Source organism: Fusarium flagelliforme (genome assembly GCF_020744385.1).
Source record: "Fusarium flagelliforme strain FIESC 12 MPI-CAGE-AA-0113 chromosome Unknown B0J16scaffold_7, whole genome shotgun sequence".
Classification (NCBI taxonomy): domain Eukaryota; kingdom Fungi; phylum Ascomycota; class Sordariomycetes; order Hypocreales; family Nectriaceae; genus Fusarium; species Fusarium flagelliforme.
In genome coordinates this window covers 1,324,575-1,341,219 of record NW_025763509.1, presented here as the reverse complement: position 1 = coordinate 1,341,219, position 16,645 = coordinate 1,324,575, and the positions used below count along the sequence as shown (strand labels likewise).

The window sequence follows — 16,645 nt, the reverse complement described above, 5'->3', positions numbered from 1 at the left end:
AGCTTTTCCGACGGGTGAGGTTGGACATTGCCGATCCCCCGCTAACCGCTAACGCCGGGGATAAGATCTGATGCCGAATGTGGCCTAAGCCGGTCATATCTTCAGATGGAGCGTTCTCGGGATATCTGAATACGCGGACACGCATTGACAGATCCTGGCTGCTTTGAGACTCATGATGCATCGGTTAAGTGTCCTCTGGTGAAGCTAATCATCAAGTCCGGGAGTATGACAACTTTAGGCGAGAGTCGTTTCAAACATCAGTTCGTTATAACCTTTCAGCTTCGGATCAAAGCATGGATACCGAAGCAAATAAAGAACACCGAAATATCTGCGCTTACATGTCACATTACAGATATCTTATGGGAGCAATAGAGCTGACAGTGAATTCTATGATTTATAATTTGCATCCTCTATATAACTCTAAGACTTCCTGTGCATAACAGTCGCCGCAGCCTGGTGGTTGGGGAATATCAGAGTATCGGCAATTACAACGTTTTCCCTTCTTCCAGCAGCAAAGACAATAGCCTCAGCAATATCATCGGGTGTCAAAGGCTCGCAACCACTACATATAATTAGCATGGGGTAGCGTCATTGAGGAGCTGTTCAAAACTTACGCGTATACGGCATCAGCCTTTGACTTATCGCCATAGAATCTCACAACGGAGAACTCAGTCTCTACCTGACCAGGATCAATTCTGATAACACGAACGCGCTTGGAAATGAGCTCCTTGCGCAGACTCTCCGTGAAAGAGTGAATGGCAGCCTTGGTAGCGCAGTAAATGCTGCCGCCGGGGTAAGGCTCGCGACCAGCGATGGAGCCGATGTTGATGATATCTCCAGCTCCTTCACCGTTGTTGCGCTTGAGCATCATGGGCAAGACAGCTTGTGTCATGTTAATCAGGCCTGTGACGTTGGTAGCGAACATGACGTTGATGTCCTCTTCCTTGATCTCGGGGGCTTTGTCAACACCCTTGACAAGACCACTACGATTTGTTAGCTGAGATTCTTGATAATTTGGGACAGACTTACGCATTGTTGACCAATACATCGATCTCGCTGAATTCAGCAGGAAGGTTGCTCACAAGAGAGCGCACCTCCTCAGGCTTGCTAACATCGAGTTGAACTGGATGCACCTTGACGCCATCGCCAACTTCCTTAACAATCTCGTCGGCAATCTGCTTCAGAGTGTCAATTCGACGAGCCGTGAGGACAAGCTTCAAGTTCTTAGGGCTTGTGCGGGCGAACTCGAAGGCAGTAGACTTTCCGATGCCGGAAGAAGCTCCGGTGATGAGGACTGTCTTGCCTTCAAGGCGCTTTGATACTGCAGATGTCATTTTGGATAAATTAGTGGTATGGATATTTGTGACGTTATTCAATGCTTGGTTGGATTGAGATAAATATGTATCTTGTTGGAATCGTGAAGACAGTGGTAGAAACTAGCGCACATTTGTGGTTCTTCCGCTCCAACCACAAGAGTTTATGATCTTCAACGGATTTGTAACCGGGCAGGGAATCTCGGGGGTCCTTTTCCGATGCTGCTCGGCTTTACATCCGATGACTGGAAAAGGTAAAGGGCATATCCGCAGATTCATTCTTGATTGGCAGTCCACAACCGAGGCTAACCCACACCTCAACTCAGAACAACAAGATCAAGATAAGAAATGATAGCAGTCAAGAAGGGCATGGCAATTCTGATGGTAGTTAACACTATCTAAAGCCGAAATACTTCATCATCCAAGAATACATCAAGATTACCCAGACCCGACGAGATCATCGACGCAAATTGACCCCATCCGGAAAAGTCAACACCAGACATACCATTATAATCCATCCCATTCTCCCCCATTAAATCCGTATAAGATGTCTTATCACTCGGCGTATCCATCGGTATAGCGTTCGACTGAAACTCATTCTCTCGAGAGTGCCTATCTATGGTTCCGAAGGCATTTGTGGTGGGATGCATTCTGTTCACCTGTCGCAGCGCTTCTATGCGCAATTCTTCAAGCAAAAAGCAGTACCGTTCTGACAAGGATCCTTTCTCAACCATGATCGACATATGCGATTGACATCGGGTGGCTGCTGTAAAGTAATCGCTGTATGTCTCGGGTGGTGAAGCCCATTTTTGAATCACGTAGATGTACAAGACCATAGCTGCGGTGAATGCGAAATATGCCGTGACCTAGAGCCAGTTAGTTACTGTCCAGAGCCATGCATGATGATACTGACCCAAAATGCGCGAAACATTTGCCCGTGCTCCGCTATCTCATCAATGAGACCAACAGTGTTCATAGCGGCCTGCAGACATTTCTGGACACTTTCTTGAGTGGCAGCATCATTTTCACTACCCCTTCTGTTCTGTCTTGAGATCTTGGCAAAGTTATTAAGGACTGCTTGTCGATGAACAAGAATGATAGCATGCCAATAAGTCATGTTGAGGACGTTGCGCTGTCGCTGGACGATGGGAACGAGGAATGTTGTACTGAAGTAATCGGCGTCAAGAAATTGAGAGAATTCTGCTCGCCAGTCGCTCAGGTCTTGGCTGATGCGCTGTGTTTCCTCTGCTCGTCGACTGACAGATTTAGGCTTGACTGAATACAGGGCGCGGAGGATTTGGCCAATGATGCGAGCAAGTCTAGAACGTTAGTTATACGGGACAAGAATCATGTGGGTGAATAAATGACTTACTTCATATGCCCAAGAGGCGCAAGCATAACTGAATAGCCCTTGGCTGATCCGTTCATATTTATGTGATCCTTGGTTATGTCATTATCATCCACACAAGCAGGAAGCTCCGTATCGATATCGTCATCGTGAAAGTTGCGAGGTCTACCAAGCGACACACTAAGATATGCGTCCAGTGTGTAAGCACACCAGAAGGTTCTTCGCCGAGTCTCGACTTCAATGTGGTTCAATCCACTTATGCCCCCGGGGCGTTTATTCCGGTTAAGACCAATTGCAAGAGCCAGATTTGTGACGATGCCGAACTGACTCCAGCAATGGTTGACGCGAGACTGGGTGCCGAGATAGTAGCATTGCAGCAGTCGTGCTTGCACGCTAGTCAGCCTTATGGAGCCGCTCTCTTTTGATAGCTGATGATCAGCTGCCAGATAATATCTAGCGCTGCACGACATATGTGCATTAGCATGAATCATGGTATGAGACAGGTCACCAACCTTAGATCCGAAGGTCCTGGCCTGTCATTCTCCGGCATGTAGACTCTCGCATGGGCTAGAATCATGAAAAGCAACGCAACCTTGGCAGCAGCGTTATTGGGATCCCGCATCGTACCCATCGTCTCATAAAACTCCAAAAACCATTCCTGGATCGTCGGCCGATGCAGGAACCGGTACGTAGGCATGGCAAAGTCAAAGTACCGATCTACCAAGCGCTGTGCATCCTCTTTGGGAAGCATCATGCAGAAGGTAGGATCGTAGTCAGGGTTGTGAAGGGGTGCATCGCCAAAGGTAAAGATACTCCCCGGTCCAGAAAAGGATATAGCCTGGTGTAACCGCTTCTGCACCCTAAGTAGGAAGGACACACCTGACGCTGGACCGATATAATGGCCCTGAAGATCTTCTTGTGATGGCTCGGGAGACTGTTGCACCGATGTTACAGCCCGTGAACCTGTGCCACCCGATGGGAGGAGGTGAGAGTAGTCCTGTAATTCAGCAGCTTGATGCGCCGCCTCGTTCGTTGAGTCTGCCATGTATTGGTGATTCAAGTCTGTAGGGCTGTTATGCTCACTGCCAGGCATTGCATCCTGCGTCGCGACAGCTATAGTCTCGTCTGCCACCTCATCTGCAGATGGTATGACAGGCAAGCGACCTCGGGCATAAGCTGAGTTGAAAGTACAAGAAGCCCTTGTTCTCACGCAAAACTTGCAAGGCTGCATGCCATTGCATTTGATCTTACGCCTAGAAAGATTAGTCGACGAGTTCAATTCACTGCATCAAATTGTCTCATTTACTTCTTGCATCCATCGCACGCCCTTGTCACTCTGACTCTTTCATTACTCTTTTTCCGTTTCTTGGAAATATGGCCATCGTTGCTAGAAGGGGTCGGGAGGATCTGACGCTCTAGGTTCATTGGAGCCAACAGTCGTTTGACAGAAGTGGAGAGATAGCTTTGGTACTGTTTGGCGGTTGATAGCGGAAAAGTGGGAGATGATCTGGGGAAACAGGCGGAAAAGCCAAAATCTGGGGGAGGAGTAGACTACATGGATAAAGACTGTGAAGGTCTAACCCCGCAATCTGCATCACGTGTATCCCTTGTCGCTCTCCGAGGATAATACCCGCGACCCTTGTCCTTTCCTCTTATGATCCCATGCTTTAATGCTTCTGAACACGGGCCCAAAGCTTTTCGGAGCTGTGAGGTTGGGGGTGTTCCCGTTTTGGGAAATAATCGTCAATTTAGCATCGGGATGGCTTGACCTTGTCTCCGTAGACAACGGCACATACTATTGGCTAGCTAGATAAATTGCACAAGTTACTAAAACTAACAAGCCATCGTCCCTGCTTAATTCTCTTTTGGTCGTAATAAATCCAAAGCCTTCTTCTCAAACTCATCCCCAAACTGTAAAACATCTCTCCACCGCTGAGGAATAGCATCCGCTCCATCTCTGGCCCCCAAAAGTCCACCAGCAATCGCAGCATTTGTATCTGTGTCCTTCCCAATGCTCACGATATTGACTACAATATCCTCCAAGCTCCTGCTGTCAAGAATGGCTGCAATAGCCAGAGACAGACTCTCAAGTACATAGCCACTAGCTTCACCCCGAAGTCTAGGCGACGGTCCTTCTTTGGCCATTCTTGCGATGTCGAGCGCTTCGCCAAGTTCTATCGCCTCGTATACAACGCCCTCCCCGCCTTCGAGCTTTTCTGCAACAGCTAGACCAGCTTTGATAGCTTCCTGGACGGGGACTTGGTTGATGAGCTTGGAAACGATGATGTTGTAAGCTGCGCATGATATGGTGCATCGTGTGTCATCGTGGGTGATTTTGCTGATACGCTGACTCTCTTGGATGATTTTCTCAGGGTCTGCCTGAAAGAGGCCGGTAGGAATGCAACGCATCAGGCTCCCGTTACCGGCTTGCCCCTTTCCGCTTCCGGAGGTGTCGGGATCTCTCGTTTGCTCGTAGTTATCCAAGCCATTTCTTGTGGCGCAACCCATGTCCTCGGGAAGACTTCCCTTTCTTCTGTCCGGCCAGTTCCCGTTCATCCAATCGATGAAGTGGTCACCAGCTAGACGAGCGATGTCCTTATCAATGTCGCGGTGATAGCGATCATGGTAGGCCAATAAGACACCGCGGGTCATGTCTGTGTCGTCTGTTGCATGGCCAGCTGGCCACCCGAACGAGCCTCCACCGATAATATCTCGGAGACCGTTTGGATATTTCTTGGCGATCATTTTACAGGGTTGGAACTCGACTGTTGCACCGAGGGAGTCGCCGGCATGGACGCCTAGCAGGGCGCCAATCACTCGGGATTCTCGAGGCGATAGTTGTATTCCTGCCAGAGGTGAATCCATTTTGATGTTGATGAAAGAGGATGCTTGTCTGATAGTAATTCTTGATCTGAAGTTGGGCTTTTTATATGGTGGTGAGGAAGCGGGGCCTAAGGCTGACAGCAGAGTCCACTGCTGCCTATATATCGTGGCGGAGCTGACTGAGGCTGACAAGTGAAGTCACAATTTTCGGTTTAGCATCATGGTTTTCCTCAACGCGATCGCAAGTTTCAGAGGTATTCTGGAACGCAATTTTGCTCTTTACAATTGTTTGGTTAGGATAAGTGGTTTTAAAATCAACACCTCGCATTGAATTGTTTTCAGAACAGCGTCAATTGACTCCTCACGAACCTTAGTTTTGTCTAGTAGAATATACCTTTGCATAGATGATTTGAAAGGAAATTCTGCATCTTAGAAAGCATTAAATAGCGAAAAAAAGACATTTATATTGTCTTATCCAGGTCTGTTGTGCTTCAGCACTGTTCAGAGAATAAGTGAAGCTTTTCACCCCGCAAGTATTCTTACCCGTGACTCATACAGAAACCCCTTCAAATTATCGATCTCGACCAGAATCGCTTCATAGTTCCTGGTAAAGGGTTTGACATACAACCCGTTCAATCTTGCACATTTCGATCTCTCTATAACCGGTGAAGTCAGTTTGTCGTTTTTATCGCAGCACTTCGCCGTCCCTTCGGAGGTGTTCGTCTGCTCAAACGCCTGCGATTGGATTCTCAGCCCATGATTTGCTTCCATGGGGGAATCTAGACTCTTCAGAAAATACCGACATATTTGTTCTAGACTCACTAAAAACGTGCCATGCACAACCACGTTTTATCTTTTTGGACTACCCTCGGATTCGCTGCTTGGCTCCGAGTCCGAGGGAGATCTCGTAGCAGAGAACATGAGATCCGCTTTATTAGGCGAATACCAAAGGCCCAAATGCACGTCTATCTCGTATATGCATAATCGGACGCCCAGGATATTTTTTGGCGGCCGGGCCGAGCCTAATTAAGATCGGATGAGTGAAGCAACCAGCCCTGCATCAGAACATACACACAAGACACGACTTGAGTGGTCGAATTAAGAAATGCTGCAGTTCAGTGGCAAGACTTTGGACCATCTGGTGGTTATGGTCAATTAACTAGGCTGTATGTAGAAGGTCCTGATTGACTTTTGAAGGATTCTCGGAGGATTCCCACATCCTGTTTCCAGTTCTTGGTAGACCATGCCAAGTCGGGTAAATAGCTCGAGTCCGAATTCCATTCCATAATTGGGTAGGATCTTACATGTAGCCTTACCGCGTACTTATCTGATGTTATTCTGAACCTGAAATTTACGATAAATCTCTTCATGGAGTGGTGAAGACAAGGATCTCGGCGGGTCGAAGGATTCCACGAGTCAATTTCTGTCCATCATCAGCTCACTTACGATGACAGGGGCGGATATCATCTTCCAAGAGGTGGTCGTATATAAAGCTCAGAGGGACACAGTTAAACATGAGGTCCAGGTTGATCACCATCGATAGTCTTATCAAGTCAAAGACGATCTTTCCACCATGTTGAAAACCACTGTCCTCGCTCTTCTTGCTGCCGCTGAGGCAAATGCGGCCTTCACTTTGAGGAAGACGTACGACTCCAGCAACTTCCTGGACGCATTCAACTTCAGAGACGTAAGAGGCTTTCAACAAACAACACCTCAGGCAGCATTACTGACACGCCACAGCGCGCCTATTTCGAAGGTCTTGGCTACGAGGGTGACCCGACTAGTGGCTCTGTCAACTACTTGAGCCGCAGTGCAGCAGTGAGCTCTGGCATTGTCCACACGAACAATGGCAAGGTTCACCTTGGTGTCAACTCTGCGAACGTAGCCGGTCCCCTTAACCCTAGCGGATCTAAGCATGGACGTGGCAGCGTTCGTCTTGAATCGAAGGAATATTACACCTCGGGTGACCTTTTGATCGCCGATATTGAGCATATGCCTGGAGTAGCTTGTGGTGTTTGGCCTGCCTAGTAAGTCTCTACCATGGAAAGACTAGATATAGCGAGCTAACCCACGTAGCTGGTCTTACAACTTTGCAGAGGACCCTGTTGGGGAGATCGATATCATCGAAGGTATCAATGCTAACCAGAACGGTAATTACGTCTCTTTGCACACCTGCGGAGCGTGCATCTTCAACCGCCCCGGAGGCCTTGACCCCCGAAACAACTGCGACAAGGGTGGTTCCGACACCCGGTACTGTACCAACGGACAGAACCAGTGAGTGCATCGATCATCCGTCGTACGAATCTAGCTAACGACAGTAGCGCCGGATGCGGTAACACCTTGCCTTCTGGCTCCTACGGCAAGAGCTTCAACGCCAACAAGGGCGGCGTCTACGTCTCTTGGCTGACAACAGGAGCTGTCAAGATCTGGTGGTTCCCTCGCAACAACATTCCCGCCGATATCACGAACGGCAGGCCTAACCCAAACAGCTGGATTCAACCTGCTACAACTCAGTTTGTCAATGCCAATGGCAACTGTGATGTTGGAAAGTACTTTAAGAAGCAGACCATTGTGAGTTATCGTGGACATAATTCACATGGGTGCGATTTGCTGACAATTCAAGATCTTCAACACGGCGTTCTGTGGAGCCAACATCGATCAGAGTATCTGGAACCAGGAATGTAGAGCTTCTACTGGCTATGCTACCTGCGACGATTATGTTACCAACCAACCTGGTGCTTTCAAGGAAGCGTACTGGACCATCAACTCACTGAAGTTCTACAAGGAGTAAGCTGGGATACAACATTGCGAGAACGTCTATGGCGGGTTCTTATTGATTGGCCTTTTTGTACTATGCACCGATTCATATATGATTACTATGTAAAGTCTATCAATAATAGGTATTGAAAGAGTTTTATATAGTTTTGCGTAATCAACCATCAAAAGAATACCATTCCCCTTGCGTCATAAAGTTAAACTGACACTATAATTTGGGACGGTGGTAACAGTAATCTCCGCGCACTGAGGCTCCGTCGATAGCTATTAAAACCGGGCCACTCATCATTGGTACTTTGTAATTCATCACACCTTACTTGTGGCAATATGTTGCATAGCTAGTAGGTGGGCAGAATATTTAGACATGCCCGGCTTCTCCCTTTGAACAACTGCACCGTACACACTTCTCTCTGCCATCAATATCCAATACAACATGTCATCATCGAAGGGGATCGTACTCGTCACTGGCGCAAATGGTTTCATCGGCGCGCGAACTGTCCAGGCCTTTCTCTCTGCTAATTACTCTGTCCGCGCGGCTGTTAGAAGCCAATCTTCAGCTTCAAGCATTACCTCGGCATTACCTGCGTATGCCTCCTCGGGCCAGCTTACCACGGTTCTAGTCCCTGATTTAACTGCCACTGGAGCCTTCGATGATGCAGTCAAAGGGACGACAGCAATCGCTCACCTTGCTGCTCCAGTCAGCTTCTCCAACACAGACATCGATTACGTCATTAATTCTTCTGTGCAGGGCACACTCGGAATCCTGAAATATGCCCTTAATGAGCCTACTATCAAGTCTTTTGTTTACATGTCTTCTATTGTGGCCGTTAGAGGAAGCGCGCCAAAGTATGCGGAGAAGGGTTACATGGAAGAAGACTGGAACGACCAGATTGAGGATGCGCTTTCCCAAGCTGGAGCCAACGCGACCGGACATCAAATCTATGTCGCAAGCAAGCTCAAAGCAGAGCGAGCATTCTGGGACTTTCGGCAAAAGCATGCTTCCATCATCAACTTCACGATGACGGCCGTCAACCCAGTCTGGGTCGCTGGGCCGCCTTTGATCTTACCTGAAGACCCTGAGAAGCTCAGCGAAACAGCCATCGTCACGTATCGTATCATGAATGTCCAGGATCTGCCCGCCCAGGGACCTGGAAATGGAACGCATGTTGACGTGCGCGACGTTGCCAGGCTTGTTGTATTTGCGGTTGAAAGGAAGGAGGTTGCCGACGGCCAGCGATACATTTCTGGTGGAAATCGTGTTTATGCCAACATTCAAGCTTATCGCGACTTGTTGCGCAAGGTGTATCCTGATAGGAAGAGCATCATTGGTGAGGGCGAACCAGGAAAGGGATACAACCAGGATTATAGTACGCCCGAGGGAGGATTTCTGGTTGATGGAAGCAAGGCTGTCAAGGCAACGGGTCAGGACTGGATTCCGTTTGATCAGATGACTTTGGATACGGCCAAGGTTTACGAGAAGTACTTCTAAGTAATAGACCCAGTAACAGTATATTAATTTAAAGAAATTGGCAAAGCTAAAATTATCAATTAAACGGCACCGATGGCTTGAACTTGGATATTCCACCCCATCTTCCATTCCCGCACAAACAACATAAAAGGGCCTCAATTCGCCGAGGTCCCAGAACTGCTGGAATCTTGCGGCAGCTTCTTGTCATGTGCTAAACACTGGTTTTTGTGATACGCAGGGCATTCAGGCGTACAAAGACGCATCCTACCTTGCATATCCTTCCATCTCTGTTGCTCCATTCGAGTTTGACTCAGATCAGGAGCCCAGGGACCATCCCGTTGAGCACGTTGACGCATATGTTGCTTATCTTCTGAGTCGCTGTACTCCTCCTTATCATCTGCGTACCACTTCTCCTTCTTAGCATTGCTAGCAGAGCTTTCGGTTTCTACTGCCTTTTTATCGGCCCTCTTCTGCTTGGTCTTCTTGATTTGTCGGGCCAGCGCGTATGCTGGCTCCGTAGCGACGACTATAGGGCAAGAAAAAATGGCTTCTGAGAAGTGGTTCAGGTCTGTGTGCCCGCCTTCGACATTTTCACCTTTGGGGTCTTGCATTCAATGTCTGTCAAACAGTAGTCCTACCGGGTTCTGGCCAATGAGATTAATGGCCCCCAAGTGACATGTCCTTGTTTTCATTCAGATCGCCAAGTCGTAGGGCGGCAGGTGGGTGACGGAAAGGATGCCCTTGAGGGCTTTGGCGTCAACATCGAGCAGCCATTATGTCGGTCTAAACCGTAGCAAAATGGTTAAATAAATTCGTTTAGTATGCTCTCAGCGGTCAATTCTTTTGACACCCTACAAGGTTGAAAGGGAACCTACGTCATAACCGCTCTTGTTATCGATAAGGTTTGCTACCCTACCTAGGTAAGTAGGCTTGGTAAAGTTCTTCGAATGGATCCGATCCTCATTTCCTGGACATCTCTTCATGCTATTGCACTGGAAAATGTCTCCTGACTTACGATACGTCATCATCACAATGTCATATACAGTTGATGCATTGCATGGCCTGTTGCACCGTGTCTCAACAAGATAATCGTCGCACACCCACAGCATCAAGTAAAACCCAACCTATAGCTGGGAGGCGGTCACTGCAGATATTTGCCGGAGGAAATAGACCTACACGCATAAGCGATAAATGGACCGGTTAGAAGGTCCCCGGTTCGATCCCGGGCGGAACCACATTTCTGCCTGTCTCTTGGGCATGTCGCTGCTGAATCATTTTACCATTTTTGCCAAAATAAAGAACATTGCCGAGTCTATTTGGGTCCATCCTGAGACTACTCATTGATCCGCTTACTGAACGACTGCAAGTGTGAGGGCAGACCTATTCAACGGTATCTTCCCCAGAAACCGTTGCTATCTGGAAGACTGGAACCAAGACAACGATCGAGATTCAAGACACAACAGGATACTCACGGTTTAGCCCAAAACTATTTCCCCACAAAGTCTCTTCTTTTAATTTTCTTTCATTCTTTTTAACTAACCCGTGATACTTTATTACCCCATGAAAACACCAAACCCCGCAATGATCCCGGGGAGAATCGGGGGACTAGCCCGGGCCGGCGCACACTTATTAGCTAACGGTTTCCTCCATAGTCAACAAAGTCTGAGTTTTCCAACTCCTGCGTCTCCATGGCGTTTTTAGAACTTTAGTTTATGTGGTAGCAGAAGGGTAATCATTACATAACCGTTGAATGAGCGGCTTCAAAAGGGTAAGAAAAGGTTTGTGGTATGGGGAGGGGGAATGGTTATAAAAGGGCGACTCGCCAAGGTTAGAACTTCGATATGGACTGCTAGCTTTAGATATCCAAAACTGTACCAGAAAACATCATGACTACTAAGAGCATCGAGGAGATTCGCTCCAACTCCCCTGCGCCCACGAGCGTTGGCCTCGGACACCAGATTGGCAATCCCGTTCGTACACCCATCTTCAGCAGATCCTGATCTAGGACTAACATCACATGCATCGTAGTCCCCTCTAGCCATGGGCACATTCGCAACTACTCTTCTAACCCTATCCTTGTCGATGATGGGTTTCCGTGGGGTCGAGACGCAGACCATCTTCATCGGCAACTTGTGCCTCGCCGCTGGCCTGTGCATGTTTGTGTCTGCTCAATGGGAGATGGCTCGAGGTAACACATTTGGATACTCTGCACTAAGTGCCTATGGTGAGTTTGGACCAACAGCAACCTGTGTATGTCAAGACTAACTTCCTCTTTCTAGCCGTGTTCTATGGCGGTTATGGAGTTATCCTCTGTCCATCTCTTGGTGTCCTCGAGTCCTACGGCGGAGCGACTCCTGAGTATCACAATGCTCTTGGATTCTACGTTCTCAGTTTGTCAAGCCTCAAATAGATTTAACGTCTTTCGAGAACTAACTCAGTATCTAGTCTGGGCCGTTCTAACACTGTTCTTCATGCTGGGATCAGCACCTATGTAAGACCATTCCTCCCAGACCGTGACGAGCAGGCACTGACAGCATCTTAGCAACCTCGTCTCATTTGGCATCTTCACTACTATCTTCTTCTGTTTCACGCTCGACGCAGCATCAAACTTCGCTCATGCTGACGGAAAGCTCGCGGTTGCAAAAGGTCTGATGAAGGCCGCAGGTGTCTTCGGGTTCATTTCTGGACTACTGGGATACTACAGCTGCGCTGCCTCCATGTGTACTGATGCGCTTCCCTTTGAGCTGCCTTGTGGCGATACATCGAGATACTTCAAGAAGACTCGTAAGCAACTATGAGATGCTGAGCTTAGAGGTGCTTCCTGCATGTACAAAAAAGGATCATTTGAAAAGCGAGGCGAGTAAGTCTTGGTCGCGATTTTAGCAGTCAGACTAAAAAGAAATTTCAAGTCCATTGAGCTTCTACCACCATAAATGACTTGAATAACGAACTACTTGTCCTTCTTTGAATCGCTGTCATCTTGTTTAATCTCTTGCCAATCCCCTTCCCCTTCAGCCTTGTCCTTGATCTCCTCCACATAAGAAAGATCAAAAGGCGTCATCTCCCACAACCTACAAACCAACAAAACCTGTGTTCCCACAATCACAATCCCGAATCCCAAAACAACAGCCCAGCCAAGTAGAATGAGAGCAGTAAGGGGCGAGTAAACAAGAAACCCAAGGATGCGCGGCTTCATAGCAGGGTACGTGCGATTGACTAGCCCAAAAGTAATTCGCCACGCTGACTTGAGGACCCAAGAGCCATGGAGGAGGTGCAGTGGGAGGATCAAACTGCAGAGTAGAAAAATGATGTATTTGTAAAGGCGTGAAGTGATGCGATATTTGAGCCAGAATCTTGACGGTTTAATTGATTGCTCGCTTGGTGTTGTGTCGAACGAGTCGACTTGTTTGGCGGACCACCAGCAATTGACAAAGATGAAGACGGCGAGGGTCCAGAAGAGATCGCTCTGGACGTACTCGTAGCGCGCAGAGTCATTGTACCAAGAGGACTCGTAGAATGGAAAGCCAGTTTTAGTTGTCATTTTGGCGATATGAATGCAGTGAATAGAATTATCTAGAGATGAGATTTATGCCTGGCATTCTTTAATATGTTGTTCTTTAAATGGCTGCCTGGGCATTAGCTCATTGATTGCAAGTGAGAGAAGACGCTACTCCACATTCCTACCCCGCGTCGATTTATGTTTGGTCTTCTGTTGGTGATCAATTGGGGGCGTCAGCAATGAGACGACTCCGTGGCAATCAATCAGCGATGAATTGGATGCTTTGCCAGTCGGTGTTTACAGTAACATCCATTTGTATCGTCAGCAGAAATTGTTGGTTCGGCCATTCCATCTGCCGTTAGGTAATGCTTTCTGGCTGGAGCCGACCCTCCAACTTACTTGTCACCAATTAGCGGGGTGCCCTGCAAGCAACCACTAAATTTAGGATCCTGACTGCTGTTTCTGCCAACACTCGTTGACGTTACAGTGCATCAGTCGTCGCATCAATAATTTGCACGAACTCGGGCACTCAACCGCGTCGCGCAGTGTTACATAATTGACACTTACTACCATTTATTAGACGGTGCGATCTATTAATCTTGTTGCCTAGCAAGCTGAACCCGTTGCTCTGGATATCCCTTTCAGCTGTCGGCGGCCCGTGTCGATTCCTTAAACAGCAGCCTAACAGGCAACCGCGAAAACTCAATCGCTTTTAAGACTTCACTTCCATTGTTCAGAGGGATTAACACAGCCACCATTCATGTCAATATGACGCACAATCTTTATATACCCCACGAAATAGTCCTTCAAATTCTCGAAACGACAATACCACCTGGGCGCCCCAATCGCATCGTCGATGTGGGACACGCTGATGTTCAGAACTTAATCGCTTGGAGTCGGGTGTGCAGAGCTACGTATGAACCCGCGACGAGGTTTCTACGACAGCATTGCGTATATATCGACTCTATCACTCGTTTGACAAGGTTTCTGAGATGTCTGGCCGACTCTAAGGATTCGGAAGATAATGGCCCGTTAGCAACTCTTCCCAAGGTTATGCGGCTCTCTGAGGTGTCCTCCGTTTACCTTGGCCTCAGCATGGAAGAGATCCAGTCCGTTCGAACGGGCGGGTTGATCAGAGACCTACTTGTCAAACTAGGCAGTTCCGTGCGCCGTCTCATCGTCGACCTGCCCTATCGTAGAATCGCACAGCAATATAGCATTGACGTGCACATCGACGCTCTCTTCTCCCAGGGTTTACGAGCACTTACCAACCTTGAAGAGCTTACCACTCTTGGCGGTTTACCTGTTCTGGAGTTCTGGAGAGCTGGACTCGAACTTGGCGGAATATGGCCCAAGATGCGACGCTTATCTGGCTTTAAGATCAACCTGGGTGAAGAAGCACTGTGGTACAACGTCGCTAGAGCTCGCACCCTCGAGCATCTCGTCATAGCGATGCCGTATGTTCTACGGCGGGAATCTTGGAACATTAAGCGGTCGATTGGTGGAAAGGAGTGGAATTTGGAAGAGGGAGGGGATTCTAGCTATGCTCGTCCCTTCAAGGTCGTTGTTGCGCATCATGAGTACAGCGCACCGCTTATCGACATGGATGATGCGAATATTTACGACCCCTCCGGGATGCTTGACGTATCTACTGTAGAGATACCCGTTATTGCGAAGCGGGTTGACTGGGTATGTAAGGACTGGTTGGTCAAGTCCGCCATGGCTGATACCCTCTGGGACTGAAGTCATATAGTCGTCAGGGTGTCAGAAGAATTGACCGCTAAGAGCATAAGAGATAAAATATTTTGATCACTTTATGCTACCTTAGGCTACTTTATTTATGTAGCCTAAGCCTTAGAGGATAATTCTTCTGACCCGCCTGATAGTGTCATCAAACTTGCTGTATTGTATATCGCAGCTGTGTATATAATTATCTCAAGAGTCTGGAACCATCAGAATATCGTCCACATTGACAGCTTGACCTGTGGCAATGGATCGATTAGCCGCAATACCCGTCAGTATCGAAGCGGCTCCATCAACGTGACTCGCCGCTCTCATGTATTCGTCCGATACAGGTGTTCCAAACAGATCGTTCAGCAGCACTGTATCCCCACCTCCATGCGCACCAACACCTTCCTCAACCTGGATCTCTCGTGGCTTCTCGAAAAGAGGTCGCAGCAGGATCTTTCGACTCTCGATAGAACCCTCAGCAGCTTGGTCGCCGCCAGAGTTGACATAGCTATTCTCAACAATCTCGACCTCAAGTCGCCCGCCCGTTCCGTTGAAGCTCACACGGAAGCCTTCCCATGGGGCGTAAGCTGTGAGGGAGTAGGAGAGACTGGCTCCGTTACGATACTTGACGAGCACATTCATCGTATCCTCAATGCTAATTCCGTCGCCAAAAACGCTCTGGTCGCGGTAGTAGCTATCTTCATGCTCGGCGTCGAGATACATGGCCTTCAATTGAGGGTTCTGATCGAGATGTAGTGCGAAGGGATCGGACTTGGCGACTTCGCTGCCGTGCGCGCGGGTATAAAACTCGGTCTTGCCACGCTTCTCTGCGTTCTCTCTGCCGTAGAAAGCAAGGTCGCCTGTCGCAAAAACAGTTTGGGGTCGTGTTTGAAGCCAGAAGTTGACGAGGTCGAAATGATGCGTTGACTTGTGGACTAAGAGACCGCCGCTGTTGCGCTTGTCTCTGTGCCAGCGACGGAAGTAGTCTGCTCCGTGGCTTGTGTTGAGCATCCATTCTGTACTCGTGTCAGTCTATGCCCTCGTTCGCCTGTCATTCCTACATACCGAAGTGAACACTGGTGACTTTTCCGATGGCCCCCGACTTGATCAGCTCAAAGACTTTGGTGTTGTGGGGCGCATATCTGTAATTGAACGTTACGCGGACCTTCTTGCCAGTCCTCTCAACCGCCGAGAAGATCTCTTTGCACCTGGGTGCATCGATCGTCATGGGCTTCTCCGTAATGACATTGCAACCCAGTTCCAGCGCTCGGACAATGTATATGTTATGCGTTCTGTCCATAGTTGTGATGATGACCTCGTCGGGTTTGGACTCCTTGATCATCTGGTCGAAGTTGCTGGCGAGATACGTCGGGACTTCGCCGTGCCCGAGGGACGTGAGCTTCGAGTTGGCATAGTTCATGCGAGTTTGGTTGGTGTCGCAGAAGGCTACGATGCAGGAGGTCTTGTTGTAGTCGGTTGCGATCGCTGAGTAGAAGAAGCTTGATCGGCCGCCCGTGCCGACGACGGCGTATCGTTTTCTCGATGCTTGATCTTCAGCCATGGTGTTGACGTTCGTAGGGAAGTTCATCGGTTAGAACTGGGGGGCGGAGCGTCGACCATGCTTATATAGCGGGCCGAAAGTGACCCCCAATCTCGAAAACCCCACGCGGTATTATTGGGGACATCGC

At 48.5% G+C, this 16,645-nt stretch overlaps 9 protein-coding genes across 9 annotated transcripts; 4 read left to right on the top strand and 5 right to left on the bottom strand.

The window, feature by feature from the left end:
- Positions 1–376: 376 nt before the first annotated feature.
- On the bottom strand, positions 377–1,437 carry B0J16DRAFT_310100 (uncharacterized protein). Its single transcript, XM_046124944.1, has 3 exons — positions 1,030–1,437; positions 615–983; positions 377–562 (listed from the first exon to the last, which is right to left on the bottom strand). Exons 1-3 carry the CDS (start codon positions 1,332–1,334, stop codon positions 421–423), a joined length of 816 nt encoding a protein of 271 aa, XP_045978958.1. The 5' UTR covers positions 1,335–1,437; the 3' UTR covers positions 377–420.
- A 274-nt stretch (positions 1,438–1,711) lies between these two features.
- Positions 1,712–3,754, bottom strand: B0J16DRAFT_358054 (fungal-specific transcription factor domain-containing protein; the record flags this gene model as incomplete). Its single annotated transcript, XM_046129567.1, has 4 exons — positions 1,712–2,179; positions 2,227–2,632; positions 2,686–3,120; positions 3,174–3,754. The coding sequence occupies 4 exons, from the start codon at positions 3,752–3,754 to the stop codon at positions 1,712–1,714; spliced, it is 1,890 nt and encodes a 629-aa protein (XP_045978957.1).
- A 411-nt stretch (positions 3,755–4,165) lies between these two features.
- Positions 4,166–5,598, bottom strand: B0J16DRAFT_348889 (ADP-ribosylation/Crystallin J1). Its single transcript, XM_046128809.1, has one exon. The coding sequence runs from the start codon at positions 5,524–5,526 to the stop codon at positions 4,516–4,518; it is 1,011 nt and encodes a 336-aa protein (XP_045978956.1). The 5' UTR covers positions 5,527–5,598; the 3' UTR covers positions 4,166–4,515.
- Positions 5,599–7,021: 1,423 nt separating this feature from the next.
- B0J16DRAFT_375432 (concanavalin A-like lectin/glucanase domain-containing protein) lies at positions 7,022–8,275 on the top strand (the record flags this gene model as incomplete). Its single annotated transcript, XM_046130690.1, has 5 exons — positions 7,022–7,171; positions 7,225–7,511; positions 7,561–7,758; positions 7,806–8,055; positions 8,108–8,275. The coding sequence occupies exons 1-5, from the start codon at positions 7,058–7,060 to the stop codon at positions 8,273–8,275; spliced, it is 1,017 nt and encodes a 338-aa protein (XP_045978955.1). The 5' UTR covers positions 7,022–7,057.
- A 387-nt stretch (positions 8,276–8,662) lies between these two features.
- B0J16DRAFT_292391 (uncharacterized protein) lies at positions 8,663–9,749 on the top strand (the record flags this gene model as incomplete). Its single annotated transcript, XM_046124325.1, has 1 exon — positions 8,663–9,749. The coding sequence occupies exon 1, from the start codon at positions 8,693–8,695 to the stop codon at positions 9,746–9,748; it is 1,056 nt and encodes a 351-aa protein (XP_045978954.1). The 5' UTR covers positions 8,663–8,692.
- A 1,628-nt stretch (positions 9,750–11,377) lies between these two features.
- On the top strand, positions 11,378–12,572 carry B0J16DRAFT_183422 (GPR1/FUN34/yaaH family-domain-containing protein). The gene is made up of 5 exons (XM_046122671.1): positions 11,378–11,697; positions 11,756–11,951; positions 12,007–12,117; positions 12,173–12,218; positions 12,270–12,572. Exons 1-5 carry the CDS (start codon positions 11,614–11,616, stop codon positions 12,523–12,525), a joined length of 693 nt encoding a protein of 230 aa, XP_045978953.1. The 5' UTR covers positions 11,378–11,613; the 3' UTR covers positions 12,526–12,572.
- A 7-nt stretch (positions 12,573–12,579) lies between these two features.
- B0J16DRAFT_348883 (uncharacterized protein) lies at positions 12,580–13,353 on the bottom strand. Its single transcript, XM_046128808.1, has one exon. It carries the CDS (start codon positions 13,266–13,268, stop codon positions 12,678–12,680), a length of 591 nt encoding a protein of 196 aa, XP_045978952.1. The 5' UTR covers positions 13,269–13,353; the 3' UTR covers positions 12,580–12,677.
- Positions 13,354–13,735: 382 nt separating this feature from the next.
- B0J16DRAFT_348882 (uncharacterized protein) lies at positions 13,736–15,056 on the top strand. Its single transcript, XM_046128807.1, has one exon. The coding sequence runs from the start codon at positions 13,995–13,997 to the stop codon at positions 14,967–14,969; it is 975 nt and encodes a 324-aa protein (XP_045978951.1). The 5' UTR covers positions 13,736–13,994; the 3' UTR covers positions 14,970–15,056.
- Positions 15,057–15,161: 105 nt separating this feature from the next.
- On the bottom strand, positions 15,162–16,518 carry B0J16DRAFT_358052 (uncharacterized protein; the record flags this gene model as incomplete). The annotated part of the gene is made up of 2 exons (XM_046129566.1): positions 15,162–15,973; positions 16,023–16,518. The coding sequence occupies 2 exons, from the start codon at positions 16,516–16,518 to the stop codon at positions 15,162–15,164; spliced, it is 1,308 nt and encodes a 435-aa protein (XP_045978950.1).
- Between the last annotated feature and the right edge of the window lie 127 nt (positions 16,519–16,645).

What these genes read in the sequence shown, in the direction of transcription:
- B0J16DRAFT_310100 (XM_046124944.1), bottom strand. Translation starts at nt 1,334, where the DNA reads ATGACATCTGCAGTATCAAAGCGCCTTGAAGGCAAGACAGTCCTCATC. An exon ending in GATGTATTGGTCAACAATGC is followed by an intron (nt 984 to 1,029) that starts GTAAGTCTGTCC and finishes AACAAATCGTAG; the next exon opens with TGGTCTTGTCAAGGGTGTTG. An exon ending in AAGGCTGATGCCGTATACGC is followed by an intron (nt 563 to 614) that starts GTAAGTTTTGAA and finishes AATTATATGTAG; the next exon opens with TGGTTGCGAGCCTTTGACAC.
- B0J16DRAFT_348889 (XM_046128809.1), bottom strand. Translation starts at nt 5,526, where the DNA reads ATGGATTCACCTCTGGCAGGAATACAACTATCGCCTCGAGAATCCCGA.
- B0J16DRAFT_183422 (XM_046122671.1), top strand. Translation starts at nt 11,614, where the DNA reads ATGACTACTAAGAGCATCGAGGAGATTCGCTCCAACTCCCCTGCGCCC. An exon ending in CTCTGCACTAAGTGCCTATG is followed by an intron (nt 11,952 to 12,006) that starts GTGAGTTTGGAC and finishes TCCTCTTTCTAG; the next exon opens with CCGTGTTCTATGGCGGTTAT. An exon ending in ATGCTGGGATCAGCACCTAT is followed by an intron (nt 12,219 to 12,269) that starts GTAAGACCATTC and finishes ACAGCATCTTAG; the next exon opens with CAACCTCGTCTCATTTGGCA.
- B0J16DRAFT_348883 (XM_046128808.1), bottom strand. Translation starts at nt 13,268, where the DNA reads ATGACAACTAAAACTGGCTTTCCATTCTACGAGTCCTCTTGGTACAAT.
- B0J16DRAFT_348882 (XM_046128807.1), top strand. Translation starts at nt 13,995, where the DNA reads ATGACGCACAATCTTTATATACCCCACGAAATAGTCCTTCAAATTCTC.